The sequence below is a fragment of the Lingula anatina genome, chromosome 1 (genome assembly GCF_051362555.1).
Source record: "Lingula anatina isolate TDL-2025a chromosome 1, LinAna3.0, whole genome shotgun sequence".
NCBI classification, from domain to species: domain Eukaryota; kingdom Metazoa; phylum Brachiopoda; class Lingulata; order Lingulida; family Lingulidae; genus Lingula; species Lingula anatina.
The window spans coordinates 57,293,514-57,319,396 of NC_141767.1; the positions used below are offsets into that span (position 1 = coordinate 57,293,514).

General features: G+C 36.0%; 1 protein-coding gene across 6 annotated transcripts in view; it reads right to left on the reverse strand.

Annotated features, from left to right (window-relative positions):
• LOC106171449 (KICSTOR complex protein SZT2) overlaps nt 1-25,883 on the reverse strand; it is a 60,048-nt gene that overhangs the window by 28,583 nt on the left and 5,582 nt on the right. For 4 of the 6 annotated variants that reach the window (XM_087000298.1, XM_087000301.1, XM_087000303.1 and 1 more), the window contains exons 11-35: nt 25,669-25,765; nt 25,073-25,117; nt 23,820-23,954; nt 23,360-23,515; nt 23,031-23,096; nt 22,689-22,889; nt 22,280-22,394; nt 21,764-21,963; nt 21,303-21,524; nt 20,883-20,961; nt 20,492-20,577; nt 19,928-20,090; nt 7,272-7,378; nt 6,847-6,989; nt 5,445-6,599; nt 5,104-5,212; nt 4,721-4,882; nt 4,169-4,403; nt 3,974-4,016; nt 3,452-3,736; nt 2,827-3,052; nt 2,175-2,237; nt 1,770-1,845; nt 1,332-1,517; nt 110-1,124 (exon numbers count right to left, since the gene is read on the reverse strand). In XM_087000298.1, the coding sequence (XP_086856424.1) occupies nt 110-1,124; nt 1,332-1,517; nt 1,770-1,845; nt 2,175-2,237; nt 2,827-3,052; nt 3,452-3,736; nt 3,974-4,016; nt 4,169-4,403; nt 4,721-4,882; nt 5,104-5,212; nt 5,445-6,599; nt 6,847-6,989; nt 7,272-7,378; nt 19,928-20,090; nt 20,492-20,577; nt 20,883-20,961; nt 21,303-21,524; nt 21,764-21,963; nt 22,280-22,394; nt 22,689-22,889; nt 23,031-23,096; nt 23,360-23,515; nt 23,820-23,954; nt 25,073-25,117; nt 25,669-25,765 (5,370 nt within the window). The remainder of the gene's footprint in view (nt 1-109; nt 1,125-1,331; nt 1,518-1,769; nt 1,846-2,174; nt 2,238-2,826; nt 3,053-3,451; nt 3,737-3,973; nt 4,017-4,168; nt 4,404-4,720; nt 4,883-5,103; nt 5,213-5,444; nt 6,600-6,846; nt 6,990-7,271; nt 7,379-19,927; nt 20,091-20,491; nt 20,578-20,882; nt 20,962-21,302; nt 21,525-21,763; nt 21,964-22,279; nt 22,395-22,688; nt 22,890-23,030; nt 23,097-23,359; nt 23,516-23,819; nt 23,955-25,072; nt 25,118-25,668; nt 25,766-25,883) is intronic. The other 2 variants (XM_087000299.1, XM_087000302.1) reach the window with 2 other exon arrangements.

Consider the following 25,883-nt stretch of genomic DNA (forward strand, 5'->3'; position numbering starts at 1 on the left):
TTTTTAAAAGGCATACATAACACACGTTGGTAGCAATTATCAGTGTTGATAACAAAGTTGAATCAAAAGTTTATCCTGCTATCAAACAGACTAAATAATCTGGACATACCTTCTTCAGTGCAGCTCCCATGACTGCTGCTATCAAATATACCAGACATTTTCCGGGATATTTTACCAGAAGAATGCCTCGATCTTGAAGTCCCAGAGGAATGGCGTGAGCGATTAGGTGTCCCAATGCCTGAAATAATACTTTTTGGAGTTCCAGAAGAGTTTCTAGACCTATTCATGCTAGCACCATTAACTGGAGTTTGAGGAAGACTGGACCTGGGTCGGCCTTGCTTTCTCACATCTTGAGATGACATGTCCACCTCCTTCATCAGAATATCCTCACTGCCATCATGCATGCTAGGAGAGCTGGCAGACTTTTTGATTCTTAATGCTGTATTATCTTTATCGCAGCTCTCAGTCATACTCAGGGACTCTTTTTGTGGTTTTCGTCTGACATCATCTTTACTTGACTGGCTGCGAGGTCTGAAGGCACTTTCTACTGCTGCTGTGACAGTGTCACTGAAACTGCTACCTGATGTGACTGCTTCTTGGGCTTGGTTTGTCACGTGATCCTTCTGTTCCACCACAGATTGCATCAGATTAGAAGAAAGATCTTTTGCTGAGTCATTCTTGTCATCCAGAACCTGTACAGAGCTTCCACTGGTATTATCTGAGGTTGAGTGAGGGGGGTCAGCAGAAGCAGTCCTGTCAGGGGTTGGTTCCTTCAAGGAGATGACAGGATTGAAGGTCACTGGGCCGTTGTCTGTTCTCAACTTTGATGACAATGAAGTGGTGGCACTGTCCACACCACCTGGTACCAGGGTAGCATCAAGATCTGATGACTGAGCCTCCTTTGATAAGTCAGGTTCTGAGGTGCCTGAACGAGCCATGAAGACATCACTTATCTTTTTTTCTTCTCCTCTGGTAGGTGAATTGTCTCTGCTAATCTTGTCCAGCGCAGACTTAATGGCATTGGCATGGACCTCCAAAAATAGAGTGGCTTTGTCAACGACCAAGTAGTAGAAGTCCCCCTCTTTTAGCAGGTAGTAACCAGGGATGTTCATTCTCTCAAACTCCTAAAAATCAGAATATATCAGAATCAGAAAAGAAAAGGTTTTTAATAATTAGATTTATAGTATAAATTCTAAACAAGATATGAAGTAAAAACCATTCTTATGCTGACTGATTTTTGGTTCTGTTATTAATGCCTTAAAATTTGCTGAAATCCCAATACAGAGAGAGTATGCATACCACCAAAGCTGCATTATTCTAAAGACTCATACCTCAATGAACTTCAAGCGACTCTGCTGTGGTCCATACACAAACTGTAGAGGTACTTGCTCTGTGATACAGGACAGTTTCCCTTTGGATTCCTGGACATGTCTGGAGACCATCTCCAGTGTCTCTACAGTAGGCGGAGAAATATGACATGCACCTGAGGCTATCTCATCTTTCAACAGCCACTCAATCTGAAGTTTGATGTTTTAACATAAAATCAGTTAACTTGAGACAAAGTTTTTTCCCTAATTGATTGACTTAAAAAATAATATGCTGTTCAAATGAGATAGGTTGTGTTTGTATAGTTTTGCATGGATGAAAAAAATGGATGCTTTACATACTTTCTTCAATTGCATGCATGGTCACACAATTTCCAAGACGATTTTCTTATTATTTTATTATCCAACTGTCTATCACAATGTGTAAAATTCTGTCCTGTATACCTGTGCTTTGCATTCATTGACAGCTTGCTTCTGTACCACTGGGAGATTGGCCAATGGGTCGGCATTACGTCGAAAACTGAGAAATAAAAATTGTTCATCTAATGATGTACAGCTCTCCTTGATCTAATAATACCATAATGTTAAGAATGCCCTTAATTTATTTTAAACTCCTACTCCTGCATATCATCTGCAAGCTAACTGCAGATATTTATTGAGTCGTGTTTATTCAAAATGGGTTTGTTAGATTTAGATAACACATAACAGTTATATAAGCTGGCCTTTCACATTTAACCATTTTATAACAACCACTGAAACATTGCAATTTTCAACCAATAAGTCTGGTTACTTTACACTTCACCACAAACTACAAAGCAACTATGGATGAGAGTGTAAAGCAGCCATTACCCAGCTCTGGTAGGAGACTCGGGAGGAGCAATAGTTTTTTCAGAATCCACACTGTAACTAGTGCTGAAACCAGAGGAGACATGAATAGAAAAGAAGTAGAGAAGTGAACCCGTTTCAATAATGCCTTCTTACATTTTCAATAACCAAGGGAACTTTTGTAGGATGGTTATCCAAATCACCCTGTAGTAGCATTTGCTCACGTTCCTAGTTTTTTTATATGAACATTTTTACAACTACTTCAGTTTCAACACAACCAAAGACTAATTCAAATACTTTTCACAATTATTACTACAAATCTTACACATTCTTGAAACAGGGAAATTATATAACAAAAATGTGGCAAAGAAGTAGTTCAAAGCTTTGGGGTCAAAAGTCTAAGCTTTAAAGCCTGGGAGTTAACATGGAATGATTTAGTAGAGTTAAAACAATGGCACTAACATAATTCTGGATATAAGCAATTAACTCAGAAGCAAGCGAAGTAAAGCAAATGAAAATATTAATTAAACAGAAGTTGTGCATACAGCACAGTCACAAAATCAGCTTTAGATTATTTATTTATTTATCTCTCAATTACGTAATTCACACAGATTAAATACCTCTTAGAGTTTTAAAAAAATCTGACATCTGTGTTCCCTTTTGATCCCATACTCACCCCACATCTGAGGCACTCATGGTCTCCTCTGTATTAGCAGGATCTCCCGGAGGGGAACTACTGTATGCGCTCCCAATGGAAAAGGCCCTATTAAAGTTGGGCTTAAACCTCTGTGTGGACAGATCAGTGTCCTGTGGAAGGGTCAAACAGATGATGTCCAGGGTGACAGTCAGTTCACCTAAGTCAACATCTGGACCTTCATCTTCAAAACATTCACAGAATTCATCTGAAAATTAATTTTTTTAGAAATGATTCTAAAAAAGCTGTTTTAAATTGTGTTGCAAAATGTTCCTTCCCAATCAAGTTGATAAATGAAGTCAAACTAGAAGTTCATGGAAAAAGGCATATCAATGTAAAGGGTGTCAAAGGTGCCCCATTCATGTAGTGTCCAGGATACACCACTGTATATAAACAAACACTGAAGATCACTTGCTAACTACCATCTACTGAAATCTTATTACAAAATAGAGAAAGAGAGTAAACAGTACATGAAAAAATTAAAATATGACTTGGAATTAATCTATTTACTGAGTTTTGTAGGTACAAATCATACAAACAACACTGATCTAAAGCAGATAAATACTGTAAAAAATATACGTAGAGCATATAGTATTAAAATACATACTCAAACAGGTGACAAGATTTCCTACTGGCACAGAGTCAAATATGCTCTTTGTCTTCACAGTGCACGACAAGTGTAAGAACAGTGGTTGCACATCTTCATCATTGTCATCATCTTCCATGTTCAGGGACCCAATCTCATCACCAAGGAAGGAACTCATAGTCCCTGTGCGTATGGAGGTTGATGGTGAGTCTCCACCATAGATGGCAGCAGGGGAGAGAGGGGACTGGGGAGGCTCATCTGCATCTGACCTGAAGATGTCATCCTCAGTTTCTTCTTTCTCCAGGTCTGGAAATATTAGAACATGGCAGAGCTTTTGGGTCAAGTTGTAAGTACTCTAAAAGTAATATTAATATTTCTATTAACAAATATCAAGGGTGCACACTAAGTTTTAACTTTATTGTAAATTGCAGAATTACCCCACATAAAAGTTATCCAACGCAATGTATTGAATTAAAATATTTTGCAACAACTAGGATATGTTTTGGCTTAGGTCATAGTCTTTGACATACAAATCTTACTTACCCTCACAGAATGGATCTTTTTCCTCTTCTGTTTCTGTATTTCCCTACATATTTAACAAATTAACTGTTACAATTATATATTTTCTGAGTATAAGTGATCTTTGTATATAAAATTAAAACAAATTAAAATCAAATTTTTTTTCAATAGGATAAAATGTGTTTTAATTGAAAAAACTTGTCTCACATGCTGACTTACAGAGGGACGTCTGGGCAAGAGTGGAGGCCTGTAATAGAAGTAATCTGGACAGGAAGAGACAGATCTGAAATTTTTGGCCAAGATATCTGCAAATTTCTTTTTGATCTGCTTATGCAGTCCTTTCACCAACTCTGTACACCTGCAGGTCAGCTTTGAAACTGGAAACTTGATGTGAGCCCTGGAGGGCTGGAAGTATCTGTTGGAGTTCGGGTTGGACATGGTGACACCAGAATCTCTGAAAACAAAATGACACATCTTTTTGTTGATCAATGGCAATAACAGTCAGATAAAATTGTGACCAAATACTGAGGGCAATGCCACTGCTGTAAGCAGCAAGAAGCAAACAGGTATTTTACTTATAGGGGTCAAAATACAGGTGGCACTTATGTATAATACAAAGAGGGGGAAATAGTAAGACTCAATTCAAATATTCCACATATAGAACCTGATCTTTAAAAAATAACAAAGGCCTAATAAAAAAATCTTTGTAACATTCATCAAAATATATGCATGCTCTCTTCCACAAAATGCTGTGCATGCGTGTGTGCATACCCTGACAATGTGCTCTTTATCTCTTCCTCCACATCACCAAGTTCTCTGGCAAATATGACATGGCTCTTAGGCACTGCTATCTCCAGGTCCTTCTTCATACACTGCTCTTTATTGTGCCTCTCTATCACCTTCTGAATGTGACCACATACTGTTTGCAAGTACCTGAACAATGCAGAAAATAAAACCTAATGTTTTAGATATCAAGTACCAAATAACCACATAGTTTTACTGACAAGTCTCTCATAATTTTGTACTCAGGAAGGTGGTATTTCATAAAAGTACAAAATCTAAATATAGTCCATAAAATAACAAACCTAATGAAACAAGCTATAACAGCACACACAACTTCAGTAAGAATAAATTTTGTGGATAATAATTCCTACCTTGTGATGTCAATCTGCAGAGGTACGCTCTCTTGGCATATGCTACTGATAGCAGACTCAGTGTCCATTCCACTTACTTCCTGTCCTTGCTGGAGACTCTTGTAAACCCCTTGTGAAAATATGTCATCAAAATATTTTATTTGGTACACTTACAGCTATTAAATATATTACTCTATTCCTTAAAAAATCTTTTCATTTTAAAATTATAAAAAGATCATCATGTATCAATTAAACAAAATTTAAGTTGTCACAAAGAGGTCTAAAACATCACTACTGAAGAATACATTCTAATTCATGTCTGTCTTTCAAAAAAAAAAAAAAAAAAAAAAAAAAAAACATACCTGTGACAAAGCTCTTGTAGTAGGCATCACACATCATGTTACAGTGGTTCCTCAGTTCCTCTGCCCCAGTGAATATCTCAGTTGACCGCCTGTCAAATGACACGTGCAACTTATCTTTGACTGGACTGGTCAATGTGTCCTGGCGGCTTCTTGACCCCTCTTCTTCCCCACGGTTGACAACAGTGTCCTGGGACCCCTCACGTGTTGCGTGGGGCTCCATGACATCTTCCTCCATGTCCCATGAAGTAAATGTCATATCCTGGAAGATGTCCTGAGGTTCCATGTAGCTCCACTTAGAGACCAGCTGCTCCGTCAGGCTGGACATGGAGCACTGGTAGATATACATTGGAAGAGTCAGAGACTTTTTACTTGTGAAGTATGAATCTTTCTTGTATTCTCTTTGTTCATTTCCATTCAGATCTTTCTCATTGGAAGCATCTTTCTCTGAAGTTAATCCTGTATCAGGGATGTCTGCAAAACTTTCATTGATGACATCTGTTTCTGAAGACTTTTCCCAGCACTGTGTCTGTTCTGGGTTTTCAATAACATCTGTCTGAGACTCTTCCTCATGAATTTTATTTCTTCTCACAGCATCTTCCATTTCTCTGTCCATTGAACTCTCCTCCCCACTGCTACTAGAGGGTGCAAGTGATATTAAATCCAGGTATGTTGCTGGGATGAAAGTGACAATAACGCAACCCTGTCCCACCGTTTTAACATAGCAGTTCCACCTGGGTACCCTGTGTTGGCCACACCCACTCCTGCTCTCCTGTCCATGAGATTCCTCTGTCTGTCGTCCCTGCACAGCTGTGACACTATGCTGTGAGATGGTCTTGTCTGTGCATGAAGACAATATACTCCGAGAAACTATCTCCCTCAGGTCCAACTCCTTCTCAGGTGTGGATTCATGAGTGATGTTGGCTGTTGTAAAAGGATATGGTTGCTCCTGTACATCCCGTGTTCTCTTTTGTATAAGCTGAACAAAGGTACCACATTCTGCCATGTTCATCTCCACCTCCCTGTCATGCAAGTCTTTCAGCTGTTCTGACAGGAGCTGGAAGAGGATGGCGTTTGGAGACTGGGCTGGACTGCCCTGGGGCTGGGTGGGGGTGCCAGGCTCTGACATTGGGTCATTTTGAGCAAAATTTGTAGATTCTGAAAGTTCATCAGATTTAAAATTTAAATTGTAGACATACTGACAACATGTATATTATATATAATTCAAATTCCACTCTGGGTGGCACTGGACTTGATAACTGACTTAGAAGACAGAAATTGACTGCAGTCTGCCTGACATTAAAAAAAAACATTTGGAGACAAAATAAGAATAGTGATATCTGTCCTATATAAAAAATTAATAAATATTTGCTAAATTTAACAAAGTGAACATGCCAGAACATACCTTCAATAAAAGTTGAAAACAAGATTTCCACTTGCTGACATTTTGGCAAAAGTTTCATCAAGTCAAAAGGAAAAGGAATACAATGGATGGCAGACTCTGATGTCCCTCTCTGCTGACTGGACTCTTCAGAGTACACAGGACACCTAGAGAAAAGACAAAACACACATGAAAAACATATTTAACAAATGACAGTCTCTGCATTTGTAAATTTGCTTTAAAATTCTTCAAAAATATTGCCACAATATTATAATTTTCTCTACCATAACAAAATACAAACATATTTCATTGAAGTTGTACGAACTTGATTAGTGCCAAATATTACACAATTGCAAAGGATCTAAGGCCTTTTCATTTCCCAAAATTCCAATTGTTCAAAATTTCTTTTCTTTTCCAAATAAATTGGATACTTTTGTGATTGATCTTACCACTTTTCAGTGGCAGGAGCCAGTACTCGTACAGGTTCTTGGCACATGTTGATCAGGTGTTCCAATGTCAGCATGGTAGATATACATTCTTCATCAACAGGGAACAGCTAAAAAAATCATATACTGTTATAAAATTGATGTTAAAAGTTAAAAATTTACATGTGAACTACTTCAAGTGCTCAAATTTTAAAAACCACAACCAGTGTTCGAAATTAATGCTGGACCGTCTGCCTGGGGCAGATAACTTTCAGAACGGGCCAAGAATTTTTCCTACCCATCAGACATTCAGTCCAGCTACTTTTCAAGATGGCTGGACCTTCGGTTCAAGCATATAATTTTCCTAAGTGGCATATACTGACCACATCTCAAATTGTCATAAATAAAATGTGTATTAAATTTATTGCTGTGTACTGAATTTACAGCATCAGTGCCCTCTACACTGTACTCTTTGCACAGTTGGCAAAATTTCAAAGATGCAAAGAACTATGAATCTAATCTGGAGATTATACATAGGTGGATACTGTCCAGTGCTGTTTTAGGGAAGATGTGGAGGTCTGGGTAACAGCACTGGTTTTATTATCAAAAATATAAATAAATAGACATAACCCCTGGTGTATTCTGTGCACCGTGTGATTTGCAGGAATATTTGACATGTCTGGAATATTTCATTTAGTGTCAGTATATTCAGGCATAAATAACAAAAAATCAATGATTATCTCCAAGAAAAAATATAATGTGCAGATTTAGTCATTTCTTGAGATTGGAGTATGATAAAAACCTCTCAAGTACTAGAACAACACACCTATGGTACATAAAATATTTTCATATGAATAAGGATGACAAGCTACTAAAGAAATCTTTCTCATAGAATAAAGCAGTAAGTCCTTTCTTATCATTTTCTTTAAACAGAGTATAAACAGATTTGCTTTTTTTGTCTCATTTCTCAGAATGAATATGAGTAAACAGAAAATAAGATACTTAAACAAGGTCAAGTTAATATTTTAACGAGAGTCTTTTCATCACCCAGAAGAACCAAAATGTTTATGATTACACCAGTAAAATGAACACTAATTTTGGTCCAAGTGCCAAGGTTGCCATCTCTCTGAATCAACAAACACAGGCATCATCTGGAGGTTACTGTTGACACTGCTTCATTTATCAGTGAGTTGTGTCACATCAAACATTGTCACATCTCATCCTCCTATCTCCTGCACTAGTAACCCTGACAGCAAGAACATTTGGTACCCGGCAGATGTGGCTGCCTGTGCCCAGAGAGAAGTGTACCCTAGAACCATTCTTTTTTTACATTTATTTTGTATGTTAACACAATGTGTCAGGTGGAATAGTTTTTAATTTGAGATGTAAGAATCAGTGGCAATAACTTTTAAGTTAATCATGGGGATGGAGAATGGGAGGATGAAAACAGACTGACTAAAATAATTGCCTTTAAGTTACTTTAAAGGGATAATAACTCTTCATATGAGATTTATATTTCACAATAAAAACATTGTGAATAACTCACAGAAATATAATATATTCTGTTTTACCACAAAAACGGCAGTTATAGCTATTATTCTGATATCTAAGCTGGTCTTCAGACCACGTGACCTCCAATGATGGCTATACTCTGTTATAATCTCTTAAGAGATTTTAACAAAAAACCAAACTTTTCAGAAAAAAAACAGGGACTTACTTTGAATGTAAAAATGGATTCATTAACCATTGGTATAAGTATGGGAAAAGTGTTGTTTACTCCAGGAAAATTCATCTTTGGCCAAAACGAAGAGTTATTATCCCTTTAAGTCTGGGAGGTAAGAAGGGATGGAATCACACCATATGCTACAGATGTGTGCATATGTTTTTGATATATAATTAAAAAGAGGTGTACATATATGTATTAAATTATTCAATGATAAATTGACCTCTCATACTATAGTTTTCAACACAATAGAGACCCAGATAATTTGCAATTATTTCACAAAGTTTTTACTGATAATGTAAGTCAAATAAAGCAGTTTTGCATTTGCATGCATGCTGTTTGTAGCTTTTAAAAGGCAGTTAGGTACTATATTAAATGTTCAATTAGAGATGTAAAAAAGAAAATTTAAGTAGATTTATGGATTTAAAAATTCAAGAAGTCATCAGGGAAAGTAGTAGTGGTAGTGGTAGTAGTAGACATGGCATCTAATTGTTTTCAACATGCATGTTTGGCCATTTTCACATCACATTAACTCCTCCATACAGGAGAGAAATATTCAAGACTATTTTCAAATTTTATTGAAGATGCATAATGAAGGATTTGTTTATAATTATTTATAATTTGAACAGAATGTTTTTTGTGCAAATAGAGTCCAGCCAAGATCACAAACAGATTTTAAAGGAAGTTGTGTTGTCTCAACTACAACAGTCAACACTGATGCAGTGCTTGCTCTTCCTACAGCAATAAACACCATCTTAACATGCCCAATATGAGTACGGTAATTATACGACTTAATTTATACACGAATAGGTCAAGCATTTTATTTTGTTCTTAATTTTAATATAAATGTATTCACTACACAGATTTAGTATTTATTTTCTCTTTTTTTTTTTTTTTTTGTAAAACATTTTAAAATAATTTTATTAATAAACTTGAAAAAGTGGACCACTTAATGAAGCAGGAACTCAGACAAAAACATGATGATAACATTTTTATATTTCTTTATTGTGAAACATTTAAATAAAAATGTACAAAATTTGATGAAATTGTTTGAAATCGAGCCAAACTTGATATATGGTGGCACATGACACACTGAACTTGTAAATGCCCATTTTGTGATATGGACTTTGTAAGAAGACCCCTCAGCCATGAATCTGGAGTTGCATAATATCTTGTCCTTCATATTGTTGTCTATGATCTGTCCTTGTCTGCCCTTTGCTTTATGACAGATGGTGTAAAAATCATCGTCCGTGTTAGTATTGCCACCTGTTGAGTTTTCAATGCATGGGCAGTTGGAGGAGTTGAATCTCACCTGCCTTGTGAAACGATGAGATAAAACTTCTCCACTGCTTCAGCACCAACTAGAAATCCCATCCTCCCTTGCACTATCCTAGGTATGTCCTCATCAGTGATTTTTTCAAGGAAATCAAGAATTTCTATCTACCTATGACATTCCGTCAGTCTTTTTCCTTATCTCTATGAATAAATTGGAAAAAATAAAACTATAAATCAATCACCTGATGCACAAAGGAGAATTAAACTCTACAGTAGAACACCATCCTGCAGAATAATTACAACAGTGGACCAGCTTCAGTATATCACATGCTCTTGACTTGACTCAAGTATTTGTACCAGTCAGGTGTAAAGACTGGTATCCAGGATGCAAAGCAGAAAATCCCCATAAATCTTTCCTAACCATCATCTCTAGTTTTTTTTTTATCAACCTTCCTGGCATAACGGACATAATTCCTCAGCTGACCTCACTGAAGGGAACTTAAAAAGGATCTGGAGCTTTTTCACTTTGCATTATCAACCGCGCCTTATCTAAAATTAATCCTGAAAAATCAGTTATGGCATCACGCTCCTCCTCCGAACTGTTGACTTTTCAGTTAGCTCTATTTGAGCAAGGTCTGAAGTTAAGCAATGGAGAGATCAAATCCCATGACTGACAGACACAAGTTAAGGCCATGGAAATAATCATAGAACAGACAGTGCATAAAGCACACTATAACCACAGAAAACATAACCTCATTGGTAATTAAGGATTATCACAACTGCATACCTCCATCTAAAGCTAAGTAGATGATCCATTATCACTAAAGTTTGTCAGACGGCAAAAGTCTTCAATGGAGTAAAGTATTAATGCAAATATTGACTGGTAAATCACAAAAGCAACCACTAAAATTCCCTTCATATGCAAGTGCATGTGAAATTAGATCTACCAGCAGACTCAAGTCTCCACAAAACACTGCTCTATTGCTAACACTTTCCACACTTCACAGCTTCCTCATCAACTCCACTTCTTTATGCTGGAATGCCAGACTATAGTCAGTTCTGTTAGAAATCAATAAATGGAGACATTTGCTATCAGGTTATTTTATAAATTTTGAACATATCATTAAGTCAACAAACAGTCTGGTGACAACTGCTATCAGCAATATCAGTGTGACAAGATCACGCGGCAACATCACACACAGGACGCACGGTCAATAATCAATACTGCTAAAAAGCGATATCAGCCCCTTTAGCTTGACTGCCTGCATGTGCAACGTCAAAGACAGCAAAAAAATCATGCTATCCTTTCCAAAGACATGGATGGAAAATATGCTCTGAATTAAGATCCTTTCTTTAATTCTTTCTTTTTTCCCTTTTTTAATAAACATCTTACCCTACTATTATCTTTAAAATGTCTCATTTTGGCCATCATGCTTAATATTTGAAATGCTTCAAAAAGAAAGTTACTATAATTTAACAACCAGCCTGTCTTATGACAGCATAAACACACTGACAATGTGTCTCCAATTTTCTACCCTCCCCCAGAAAATGAGGTGACAGCCAGTTCTGCTTGGTAAACATGGCAAACTCCCTGTCCAATGTAATGTACAAACAAAGGGTTTCCTTTGCTCTCCATGATTAATCAGGATTTTTCTGAAACCACACAAATGTGGCATGGCCTTTATCAACCTACCCACTAGAGATGCAGGCTGACCAAGCTACTTACTATTTGAAAGTTGGATTCATAAGGTATAATGTAGTTTCCTCTAAAATTACTGCTGATCCCCTCAGACAGCTACATTTAATCAACATTTTTCTGACGCTTTTAAAATTTCAAGCTGTTGAAGTATTTGAATGACTGTTCAAGAAATGCATAATGAATAAATGTTTCATATCTTCAATTCAAGAGCTATTTTTAAACAATTTCAAAATTTTCTTATGAAAAACAGATATTATCCATAGAACAACATTTTGCAAAAAAAAATCATCTGACAATATCATTGTTCACTAGTGCCAACACAGCATCAACTTACAGCACACAAAAAAAAAACTCATAACTACAAAGCTCAGCAAAAATAATATCTTTCTTCAAAGCTATAGTTACTAATAAGATCCTTACAAAAAAGTACCCTGCAATAAAAGTGCCAACAAGACTAACAGGTAAACTTTCACAGGACTGAACAAAATGCACACAAATCTTACTAAGAAGACCTCCCTTTGGAATCTATGAATGTTTCATGGCACAGCTCTAAATTCCTGAAGAGTTCCCCTTTGTGTTACTAAATTAGCTGTAACCTTGCAAAGGCATGTCCATGAGAAACTGACACTACAGACCAATTCTCCCAGGGCAGTTATCAGCAAACAAAAGAAATGCACTTGTGTCCATTTTTACCAAATACTACCCAAAGTATTTTAAATAATAAAAAAAAAACATTCAAATGTCAAAATTCCAAAATTATCAACTAGTAACAACTGCAAAAACCACACTTTAAACTAAGGCTGATATACGTAACTACCTTTGGTGAATTTCCAATGTATTGCATACCATAACTGAATCTGACCAAATCCAAATATTAGCAACACTTTTACAAACCTGAAAGAAGATACATTTGAATGTTGTTAACTGTGACTCCAACCTGAGCTGGAAGAGTTAGATCTGGCACCAAGCTTACATATAACTGTCAGCCCTAATCTTCCAACTCAACTAGGAGCACCTAATAGTTCAAATGCATCCCCCATCTTCTTCCTTCCTGCATCTCTTCACATCTAACATGAGCATGGTGTTGCCCACGTACAATCAGCATGTCATATAAGCACTGATATCTCATCCTTTTCTTACTGGTTCTTGACAATCTTGTGCAAAAAATAATCTGACTAATCACAGACCTTCTTCTAATAAGCCAATGAAAATGCACAGTCTTTACCTTCTCCATCTTATCCCCACTTCCTAGAATATATCTCATACATTTCCTAGGATTGCAAGGAAAAGTGTGCCCAAGCAAGCACCTACTACAACCTGCACTTACTATGAACTCATGATCTGAAAACCCATGACAAATTTAATTGAATTAGCCAGTGCTTGTACTAATTGGCATCAATGGATCATGAGATCAGACTACATAGTCATGTGATTTAACAAATTCTTGCTTTATAAACTACACCAAATCTTAAAAACTCTATAATCAATACACATGACCAAACAATGACTGATTTTTAACTAATTTTGCTATCAACTATGATAGAAGAACAATTGTTTCGACCAACTTTTGTAGCAATAAAGCAAGAGCTTACGTGCGACCCATTTTTCAACTTTAAGTTACATTATATCTTCCTGAAGTGGAAGTATTCAGTACCAATGCAGGTTGAATCGACACCAAACACAAAAGACATGGATGTGCCCACGATCAAGTTCTGCCGCATAACAATAACAGACCTTAATATAAATGGATCCTGTAACAATACTGTGCATTGAGGCTAAATATCTGTCTAGCTGAGCAACTTCAATATCTCCCTGCCTCATATGAAGAAGCACATAATACAAGGAACCATGTCTATCCCAGCCTTTACCTAAACTACAAATCATTACCATTTGTATAACATAAAGTTTGCACTAACATGTAATTTACACAAAAGATGTTTGAATTTCTCCTTCAGCCTGACTTCCTCCCCACTTGTGCACATTACTCTAAAACCTTATAGTCATAAAGTTTTGCTTTCTGCTGCCTGTTTTCCTTTCACAGTTTGTTTGCTTGGAGCTCAACACATCCAGGATACTGTTAAGTGTATGTATGTGTGCAGACACACCCGCAACTGTAAGTATGTGCACGTATGCCACCAGGTTTGCCGTTACCACCACCTCCCCTCACTGCTGCCATCTCTCTGGATCCTCCTGTCCTACTGGAATGGCAACGTGTCAATTCTCTAGTTACCTGGGATCTAAGTAACAAGGCATACATATAGCTTAGGGGAGACAGGTAGTTCATGTAACACAACTTCTCCCAGCAACAGCATTTATAGCAAGACATATAGACTTGAACCAGGAACTAAATGCCACCACAATGACTAAATTCCTATATAGGAAATTTTCTATTAAAAATCGCATTTTTTGAAAAAGGAAAAAAAAAGTACAACCCATCAGCAGATTTAACTATGAGGCAGACTGCATGGTGGATCGGCCCACTAAAACCCATGACACCAGTTCAAAGTCGACAGATGAGATAAGTTTTGTGCCTATCAGCTGAAGTCCTATCGCACTTGGTGGGGGAATAAACTAGTGGCAGAGCAAACACCACTATCACTATACACCTTTACTGAGGAGAGGTCATGCCTTGCCTTATGAATCCACTTTATAACTTACCGATCTGCAACAGTTCTTATGAATGAATTGTCAGTTTTCTGAATGACCCCAAATGCACCATTGGTGAAACATTTCATGATAAAGAACTGCTACCTGTATACTTTACCCAAGTTCTCATCATTCTACATTGGTCAATGCATCAACTAAAGTAATACTGAGAGAGAAGCTAATAGCATATATTAAAAGTGGATTGATAAGTTATCATGTGACAAAAAGAAAATCAATGACCAGTGTGAATTAAAAAAGAAAACGAATAGGGCTATTTTCATCTGACAAATGTGCATTTTACTTTTTCCCTTCAATAAATGTACATAAAAAGTTAAATGGATTAGATCTCGGGATCAATCATTATTTCAGTAACAATACATACATTTACTCCTATATTGAACTGATATTATTAGGCAGTACCTAAATTACAAGATTATATAGGATACTGCAGCATTAAAACCACCTTTCACTTTGGAAACTTGTTCGGAAGATTTTGGGACACTGATAAATAATCAAATTCAATGCAAGCTATTAAAGATATTTAATATGCCTGTCACATGTTTTTCTATAGCCTGTCTGGCAATTTTGTGACATAGATGAATTAATCAATTTACTGATATCTTGTTTCAATACCCTGGGTATAAAAAGAAACTTTGGATATATTTGTCAAGTTCTTCAAGCAACTTGCTCAATATCGCAATTCTCTTTAAGGTAAACGTGGAAGTGATTTTATTTCTCTTTGAAGTCCGCACACAAGACTTGACCTGTGGTTTTTAGTATCACTTCATCAAGTGACTAAATTCTGTTCAAACAGAACTATGTACTCGAGTTTACCTCTCGTGATAGTAAAACAATTGTGTACTGTGGAGTGGAGGCCTCTTTCACAAGCCTTGGCTCTTGTTAGAGCAGAGATAACAGCAAGCTGGGATGGGCACACCTGGGGACATCTTATGTCTCATGACTCGGCAGTTCGCAATACCTGAGCTAAACTGGCCATAGCAACACTGCAATTAGATGCTAAATTTATTAAAAATGATGAAAATTGTCTGCATAGTGCCTTTTTTTGAGTTGCACTGAGATGGCTTAACTATTCCAAGCATATCTGAAACCAATCCTCAAATTTAATCTCAATGCTCACAATAATTTCAACTGCAATTTGCTTCACGCAATCTGGTTTTTATTATATTAAAATTTCTTTGTAATGACATCTCTTTAACATTTTTGTGAGAAAGCAACACTAAAAATTAACTTTCAATGTCCAGGCCTCCATGTCTTGACACAGCATCACTGGAATATTCTGTGGCACCCAGTCAGAAAAAAAAAATTAAAATAATTTTCTTCCAAGAGTAGTATAAGCAGTTTCATACAAGACATGTACATGTATAAAAGTCTAAAATGATAATCCTTGTAATTGCCCTTTGTCCTAATGGCCAGACTGGCTGGTATGGGTCGTTATGACCAATGAAATGTATGCACAGAGAGCCCTGACCAGTAACTTGTGACTAAAGACAATAGAACATCATGGCCTGGACTCTAGCTTTTATAGGGGTCCAGACAATCAGACAATATGTATGTATGCAGAGTCATATCTTGATCACAGCCTCCATGCGATGTCATCACATGCTCACAAGTACACATGGCTGATCAGCACAGTTAATTTTGAAAAACTACTGCAATCAAATCTCTTCCCACTTCTGAAGAACCTCCTAAAAGTACTTCACAAGTAGATAAATGTTATAAAGCAATAAGTGCTTGAATATTATATGATAAGGTTGACCAGTTGATGGCATGCAAAACCATATGGTGTAAGAATTAGAGATTTTGAATAAACTAAAGAATCTCTTTTATTTAAAAAAAATTGTCAGAACCTAATATTGAATTTTTATAAAAATTCAATTAATTATCCTCAATTACAAAAAAAGAAAAGCACAACTTATCCAGTGATAGGATATTTTGGATCAATTTTCAGCATTTTTTGCAGGAAATTACTGGATAGATCTTTCCACAAAGAAAGTTTTTACTTATGTGTTCATTCCCAGACCACAAGTCTCCTGTCTGATAACTTTTTAACCACCTGTCAACAAACCTCAAATGACCTCTGACCTTTCTATCTGGAGAGGTGCTCTCAAATATAGATACTCTAATCTGTTTGTTAAAGTCAGCTTATGACAATTTACAGGATAGAATTTCTTTTTAAAATGATATAAGCTGAGGCAAACCATAAAATTTATAGGCTCTTTACCCAAATAAACCACATCTTTTACAATTTTGTCCAAATCTTTTTTCCATTAGTTCATCCATCACAATGTGTAGAATTAAAAAAAGAAGAAATATAGTATTAAAAACAATAAGATTTTAAATCAGAAATGGACAAAAAGGGCAACAAATAAAAAAAACAAACATTTTGCTTGCAAAACAAAATCCTGCAAAATAACTACAGAAAGCTGAACTTTCATTAACCTCCTTCTACCCACTGCCCTTGGCACTCAACAACAAACAAAAGACATGTTAAGTACGCCATACTGCCATCCATAGTCACAAATGCACACTTAATCACAAAGGAAAGTAATTAGTACATTAAGTTTCCTGGCATAGCATATGCTTCCATTAGTGGTAACTGTGTGACATGTCAAGGCACAGGTGCCCACAGCTTCATCAGGGGTTTATGAGGTGCACAGTGGAAACCAACAGTGTGTGGGCTCACGCAAGGAAAAGGTTTATTTTCGATTATAGGCTACTAGTCAAACGTTAACTAATTCAATATCTATTTTTTTAGGGTGAGTGGGTGACATTTTTTCCAGCTGGTCCCCGGATCCTGGTTGCAACTGCAGATAGTTCAGCCATCTTCATCCCATGCTAATCATCTCTGTGATAAGTTATCAAGCTAGGGGAAGGAGTGGACAGACACGACAAACAGATAAAGGGATCCACAGCATGGGAAAGCACACAAACACACAGAACTAACAGACATGTGAGAGATAGGAAGACATGGAAAGAAGCTTAGGATGAAGAGACTTTGCTTTTTATCACAGCTTAAATTATTTGTGTTATTAAATATGAGCTCGAGGGTCCATTGAAAGAACCTTAGGGAGGGGAGTTTCGTCCATTTTTATCAGCTTCCATTCAATACCTGCAACTGAATTGACCTGACAATAAATCCTCAAATCCCAACTTATGTAATGTATGGCACATAACTCTGAGGGTGCTGTTTCACTGCAGAGATTAAGGTACTTTTTCACCCTTTTTTATCCAATGTTTCAAACAAACAAAATCACTTTCCACCGAAGCAATATATGTGCTTTATGTTAAGGACTTAATTTTAAAAAAGATGCATAGACTTATTTTCCTGATAATGTTCTCCACCCACTTGGTCTCCACCTGCATGCTGTCATCACCTCAGGTGTTTAGGTAGAGTTGGATTCTCATAAAGATCACTCATAATTTAACCTACCCTGGATATGAAGAGACACCAGCAGAAGTGCCAGGGAGATAGAGATTAATTCTGAAATTTGCAGTCTGTCTTTTCCAACTTCTTTTATACTTTAACATATGCACTATACATAAAATTACTTTTCTAAAAACAGAAACTTAATGTACTTTTAGGAAGTTATTACACTTTCATCAATATTTCAATATACCATTCCTACAACTTTCTTGTTTTTTTCTTTAATTCATCATTTCATTTTCATAAAACTTCCCCTTGCTGAAAACAACTGCAAGCAAATATTGCACTAAATAAATACATATTATCATTGAAAATGCACAATTCTCCATACCTAATAAAACTTAACATCCAATACACCAAACTGGTACCCAAATTAATCAAAACACGATAATTGGTGATATAGCACAAATACATCAAAGGGCTTTTATCACAGAAAAACTCAAATATTATTGCATCTGATTTATAACTCCAGCATGTGACTGTCAGGTATATGTAATGGTCTCAGGTGAGGACCACAGATACAGGGTTCACACACATGGCAACAGGGTGATAATGGCCAGTTCATGCCAATCAGCAAGTTTTAATAATATAGTGAAATCACTGAGATAAGATTACTTTTTCGACCACTGAGTTAGATAACAGATATCTGGGCATATTCACGTGTAAAACAGTCTCATTGTTTGAACAATATATATAAAAATGTGCCGTTCATCATCTTTTCATAAACAAAGTGAGAAACCTTTCACACTTTCATCTTCATGTCAATGAAAATCGATTGTGAATATTGTGAAGAATTATTGCGTGACATGCTATCTGTTTACATGATAAATGAGATTATAATCCTACATATGATAAGGAAAAGCACATACAAATTAATAGATACTCCTTGCATTATCAGTACCTGTAGGATGCTATGATAACAGTGTTAAAATAACAGTGTTATATTCTCCCCCCCCCCCCCCTCCTTCTCCTCCCAGACTTATAATTCCTTTCCAATTCCATTACAATCTTTCCCAATACCAAAGTGTATCTATCTTCCCATTTTATACCAGAGTACTGGTGCACAGCAAAGAGAAATAGGATTTCAATAGGAAACCCAGCATAAGTCCCTTCATGTTTCTGTGTCCTTAAAATACTGTAACACTTTCTCACTTTCATGTCATTGTGCTTTAAGTATTTTTGTGGTGTCTTAAAATTCACAATTCTAAAAGCTAGTCACAGTACAGAGTGGTAAGTATTTTACATCTGTTCCCAACATTCCTGGCTAGTCTTAGTTGAAGAATGACAATGCATTACACAAATAGAATATCCCTGCTTTAAGTAACATTTTATATCTTTATATAAATAATTAGATGACAGCTTGTTAACAGAGATGGGACTCAAAGGTGTTCCTTCTATGAAATCTTAACATAAGCTATATTTTCTTCAATGTCTCTTTATTATCATTGTACAACTTAACAATTTATATACCCAAATATTGTTGGCAGTCGTTCATAAATAATGGTCCAGGCACTCCACTTGTCATCCTTTACTTAAGATTTGATCCAAATGCAAAGAACAACCACATTATATGTCAATCACAAATCAACATGCTGTACTTGTGGGCACTTGGAAACTCTACTGCTGATGGCTCATGTTCATTGTGTAATCAACTCTTAACAGTCTAGCAAGATCTCATCACAACAGGTATTGGCATACTATAATCATAATTTCTGCACAAGGTTGACCTTTACCTTGTCAGTTATTTAGGATAGTGAAAATAAACCCATCATTAAAAGGCATAGTAATGTGTTTAAAAAAAATTGTCCAGAACCTTGATATAATCAGTGAAATGATCCACCTTCAGCAACTAGTACTAACTAAACACACTAACCAAACAGAGGTTCACCTACCGCATTAGCCAGCTGCTTGAAGTCTAGTCCATCATAGTGGTTCCTCTCTGGGGTCTTGTTGACCACATTACCATACTGTGGCTCTATCCAACACTCAGTGATAATCTGAATCTCACCATCACTCTCAGCACGCTCTTCCACATCTGTGTCGCTCTCTGAGAAGCTGAAAAAAAGCAATGGACAGACAGATAAGGTCAGTCACACTTACTAGATTACAAACAAAAAAGAGAATATATTACATGCTATAGCCACATTCGGGAGACAGGTTTACGTTGACAATCATTTCATTTGTTATCTGCAGCAAGTTGGCTGAACATTTGTATGAATTAAGCTACAGTTTATATCATTATTTTAGTGCATTTTTCTTTTATTACTTTTAAGTAAAGCTGTTAAAACAACACACACAAATATGAAATTATTTTATCCAACTCCTCCTCAGAAAATTACACATATCTAAAAAGAGTAAATATTCCATCCACCATACAGTCAACTAAACTTTTTGTTGTTATTTGTTCAACAAAGGAATAATGGGCTGAATACTCCAGCAACAGTTTGATATTTTACCTTTCCTTTGTAGTAGTATGAGGTGGGAAGAGGACATACTGCATCACACAGGGCTGCAGCTCTGTGTCATCTTCACACTTAGGATCCTGTCATAAAATAACACTAGCTATGAAGAAAATGTAATTTTCAATATAAATCATCATCATTAACAAGGTCAAACATAAGCTTGCACTTCCTAAGATTGTAAAAATAGCGTGTGTAAGTGACATTTGTACTGATAAATGGTAAATACTTGTCTTTCTGAGACCTAATTGTATGCAGATTACATATTAAGTCATGTGTCTACTTCCCTCTTAAATATGAGAATGTGAGAAAAAATAAATATGGACTTCTATTACAAAAGTTCAGAATATCTGTAAGTGTAAAACAGCATGACAGTTATGTGCATTACCTTCATCTGCATTTCAACCACCATGTTAACAATGCCAGAGCTGGTGTGAGCAAAATGGAAGCCTTCTTGAAGACGGATCCTGAGGTAAATACAAACTTCACTCTGAATTTCTTTTAAAATTCTGTTAATTGCACTATGGCACGCCTGAACATTTTATTCTTAAGTAAATATTTCTTATATAAGTTTTCCACACAAACTAAGGTGCCATCTCTACCTGTTCTATACAAAATGAAATTGAAAATTTATCTTTATCCTGAGGTTCAAGCTCTATTCTACTACGTACATATCTGGGTATGGGAATATTTGGACATATAACCTTAAATTAATCTGATGTTAGCCTATGAACTACCTTATCATTGACTGACATCCATTAAAATATCCCAATCTTATAATTATGTACATAATGTAAGATAAACTTACTTAGAGAGTGTTGTGAGCACTCGGCCTATAGCCTGTAGACTTGGTGGAGAGGAGAGCTTGTCTTGGACTGACCACACCCACCTCCTGTGGTACAAGTACTTGGACAATGTGGTGAACAGACTGGATGCAGACTTAGTCAAACTGACCTGGGTCATCCCCAGCTGGGCAGAATCACGATAAGGGTTCTCCATGGACATAAAGTCTTCTGGGATCTTTTCGTACCTTGGAGAATCAAACATAGTTATAAATGTTTGTATTTACTGATGAAAATTTAGAAGTTTCATGCTTTTGATGCTCACACTTCCCAATATGTTGATAAAAAATGTTTCATGTAAGAAAATACATTTCAAATTCAACAATCCCAAAAATTCATAACCAATTAACAAATACTCACAAAAAGTCTAATAGCCCATTCTGTTCTAAATAAAATAATTATCTTGAATGTCAAAACTTATATAAACCTGATCAAGATCTTTTCCACTGGTTTGTTCATGAGAATACAGCAGCGTATCTCTGCCCTCTGTCTCTGCAGAGGTGGCTTCCAAACCTGTACTGGACTGGTCACTTGAGAGTGACCAGGGGTCTGAGACAGGCCCTCCTTCTGAGTGCCACGCTGGGGGAAGTTCAGGGTCAACAACTTGGCCTTCACTTTGTTCACAATCTAGAAAGCAAATATACATCATTTTACATTTAGGCTGAACATTCAATATTACTTTGAAGCTCATTTCTCCCTAGAAATAGACCTTGTATCCATTTTTCAATAACTAGCCCCCAAAAAACTATTAATTTTCAATCTATTTCTTTGACTTAAGAAATCTGTCGGTCGCAGCACAAGTTTTGTGTGGCTTATATCATCAAAATAAAGTCTCATCAAATTTTTGTCACACAACCTCATTTCACTTATCCTTAAAGTCCTAGGAAAAGGCAGCCTTCAAAAACCATACAGGGAGGCTTGGATGTCATAATAAACTTGTTACCTCATTCCTCTTGTGTCCAGGTGTCCCTGTGGGGAAGGCCACCCTCAGCACCATACATGGGGGCTTGGATGTCACTCTGATCACATAAAATGAGCTGGGAGGCTTGTCTGGTTCCCTAATCACATAGAAATATAGGATGCAGACTGCAAACAGGTGAGCTGAAGATTTTTTCCATTCAGTCTATGACACATTTGTAAAAGGATTTCTCATTTTTCAAAGTAAGATCATATGCAAAATCTAACACTTATACAAATACACTAAATATACAAATATAATAAATACAGATTATAGAGTCCAACAAAGGATGTTTTGTGCACATGCTTTATTTGTACAGGTATCACTTACCACAATAAACAAATTTTCAAATTTAGTCAATTACTCTTTCATACCTCTCAAGCTAAGTGCTTACCCAATCAATTTGATATAAGAATGGTTTTCCATCAGAATGAAGCTGCTCCAGTCTTTCAGCAACTCATTCATGGAGGTCAGAGCTTGTCTGCACATCACAGTATTGAAGCGGCTGTTGGAGTTTGGGATATGCAGGTGTTTGGGCAATGGCATGTCATGCTCCAGAATGATGCCTATGCGATGAGTATGCATCCACTTTTGCCTGCATAAAACAATTGTAACAACCAATTTATTATTGAACTGAAATGTGCAATTCATACTATACAGGACAGCAAGACCACATTTATTTCTTATTCCAATTTTTTTTTTTTAAATTTATTTGATTCTTGCATGTTTTACTTGCCATATATTGATGTCCAGCATCATAATTGGCTTCCAAAATGAAGCAAACTGAGACAGAGCCGTGTCCCTGAAAAAATGAAGTGATATCAGTAAGGACATTACTTTAAAACATCAACTGTAACGAATCTTAATAGGATAAGCATCTTTACAAACTCTCAAAAGAAGAAATTGTCCACGATATCCACAAACAAAATACAAGAAACATCAACATTAGCCTAATCTACTCAATTAACTCTTTAATTAGTTGATTTTTAAACTCTGACTGTAAGCTACTTTATGTTTTACAGCTACAGCCTGGTAACCAAAGTCTATCCTTCACAAAACACTCACTTTGAGCTTTGCTGTATGTAGAGCTGAGGACTGGGGGAGTTGGTGGGTAACACAAACAAAGGCACTCCACTCTTGATGTTCTCAGGGATGGTGTAGAAGGCTGGATTGCTGGCAAAGGATTGGATATGCACCATCAACTGATCAACTTGAGTTAGGCTAAAATAGAATAAACATGTTTTAAAAAATAAAACAAAACCACATATTCAAAGCTATATAGACAATTCTTGACTATGAATAAAACATTCTGGTGGCGTCTTATACATTTTTGTATTTAAATTGAAATGAAAATATGTCACAAATAATATATATAATTTATATGTATATCATTAACCTCCTGTACTTCTTTATTGACACAAACAAGACAGGCTCAACAACATATCATATCATGGTACAGTAGTCTTTCCTCTAAATCACTGCATATAACTACTGCAAGATGAAAGACACTGGTTGGTCAAGCTACCCCTGTTGCATGAGCCAGAAAGTTTTGACCATGGCTGTCCGGTAGGGACTCCTGAATGGTTTCTTTTGTGTGCACGTCACATCATGAAGGAACTCGTAGCAGCCCTCTGTCGTCACCTCAACATGGGTCATCATCCTAAAAGACATCAAATAAGGCAATAAAAACTTATTATTTTAATTTAAATTTACACACACACATGCGCAACAATGTAAGCACACACACATCATTTCTTTCTGTTCAATTCATAACAAAGATATCAAATGATAAAAAATAAAAACAGCTGAATACAATTACTCTGGCTGTTTCAAATGTAAATATATAACTTTATCCTTCATGGCCATAAAAGAAAAATTTGCATAAAATAGCAAAGATAATGCAAAAGAAGGCAATTTGTAAAGTAATATTGTGACAATACACAAACCCATGCAAACATGTAACACTAAAAAACCAATCCTTCCAAAATAAGTCACAAAGCAAAACAAAAAACTAAGACAAAACTATATTACTTTACAACATCTATGCAAATTTTGTCCACTTGAAAATGCAAAGTCAAGTTACCTACCCCAACAAACATTAAAAACTATTAGTATTCAGAATCCCGAGTTTTTCTTTAAACACCTGTAGTCACCTATCTGTCATTACAGAAAGCTAACAATTTTTATAACTATCTATTACCTATAATCATAAAAGTACATAAACCAATTCATTCCATGGGCCTTAATACTGATAATTTGATGATGTTTCACCAAGAAAAACACTGATCCATGAAAGCAAGAATGGAGGGAAAATCTTAAAAGCAGTGGGCTTTGAATATGAATATCTGTTCAGCTCTGGTATGAAATAAAAAGCAAAATCAGCAAAGAAGTGGATCCATATGGAAGGATGTGTATGCTGTACACCATAAAAATTAGGTAAGGAAATGAGTCTTAAATCAATAAAATCAAAGCAAACTGATCATGTTTGAAGGGGTAAATTAATTCTTCAACAACTTTTACATTCTGATGAAGTAACATCTTACATCCTATTGGATTGATCTTCATATTCCACAGTCAATAATTATAAGATATTTTATCAAAAAAATGGATAAATAAAACTTATAATATATTTATTTGAAAAGCAAAGATCAGGTGGGTGCACAATTGGTTTAAGCAAAATGAACTAAGAAACCCAAATAAGGCACAAACACAAATGATAGACAAATAAATAGTCCCTTGCTTTAGAGCAAAAAGCAGACCACAAAGCTCATAACTAACCTCCCTTCCATCACTTTAAATGATACAGTGTCTGTTTTTGACTTGCTAAAAGAAAAATGACAAAGCTAGGAAAATTAGGAAAAAAGAAAGAAAAGAAATGGGAAGACAAGCAAAAAAGTGAGCACATAAACTGAAATATGACAGCTTGTTAACAGCCTGCTAAATATTAAACACATTCTCAACCACAATGACAAACTCTAAACATAATAAATGTCTGAAATCTTGCAGTGTTATAATTTTCACCATTAACTGAAAATAATCAAAGAGGCCACAGAAAACAAAAAAAAAAAACACCCGAGTCCTGGTGCCTTTTTGAAAGTTCTACATCAAAATGACATTTAGATATAACTAAATGAGAAAGATATTGGCCACAATGTGTTGCACATGTTCAGGGTTCAGGGCGGAGGAAAAATCAGAATCACACTTTATGTTTTCTGTGCTTTGCTTCCATAAAATTCTAATGCTAGAAAACATATCAAAAATGTCCCCATTTCTTGCACAGGATGTTCATTAAAACTTATTTCACAATATACAAGTGAACATATCAGTGTTTATATAAGGGTATTCACCTTATCTATTCATTAACTATAACTTACCTTTCTCTGATGATAGGCCATGAAGCAATGGCTAGATACTCTATCCTAACATTGTCTCTCCATGGCAACACAAGATGGACCTCAATCTGACTTTCTCCTGAAAATCAAACCATTATATTTTTTTATTCCAATATATACTTATACTGATAGAAAAAAATTGTAGAGAATCTGCTTAAATTCTTCAAGTGCACAGTGTGTCAGCATAAAACTGGTAC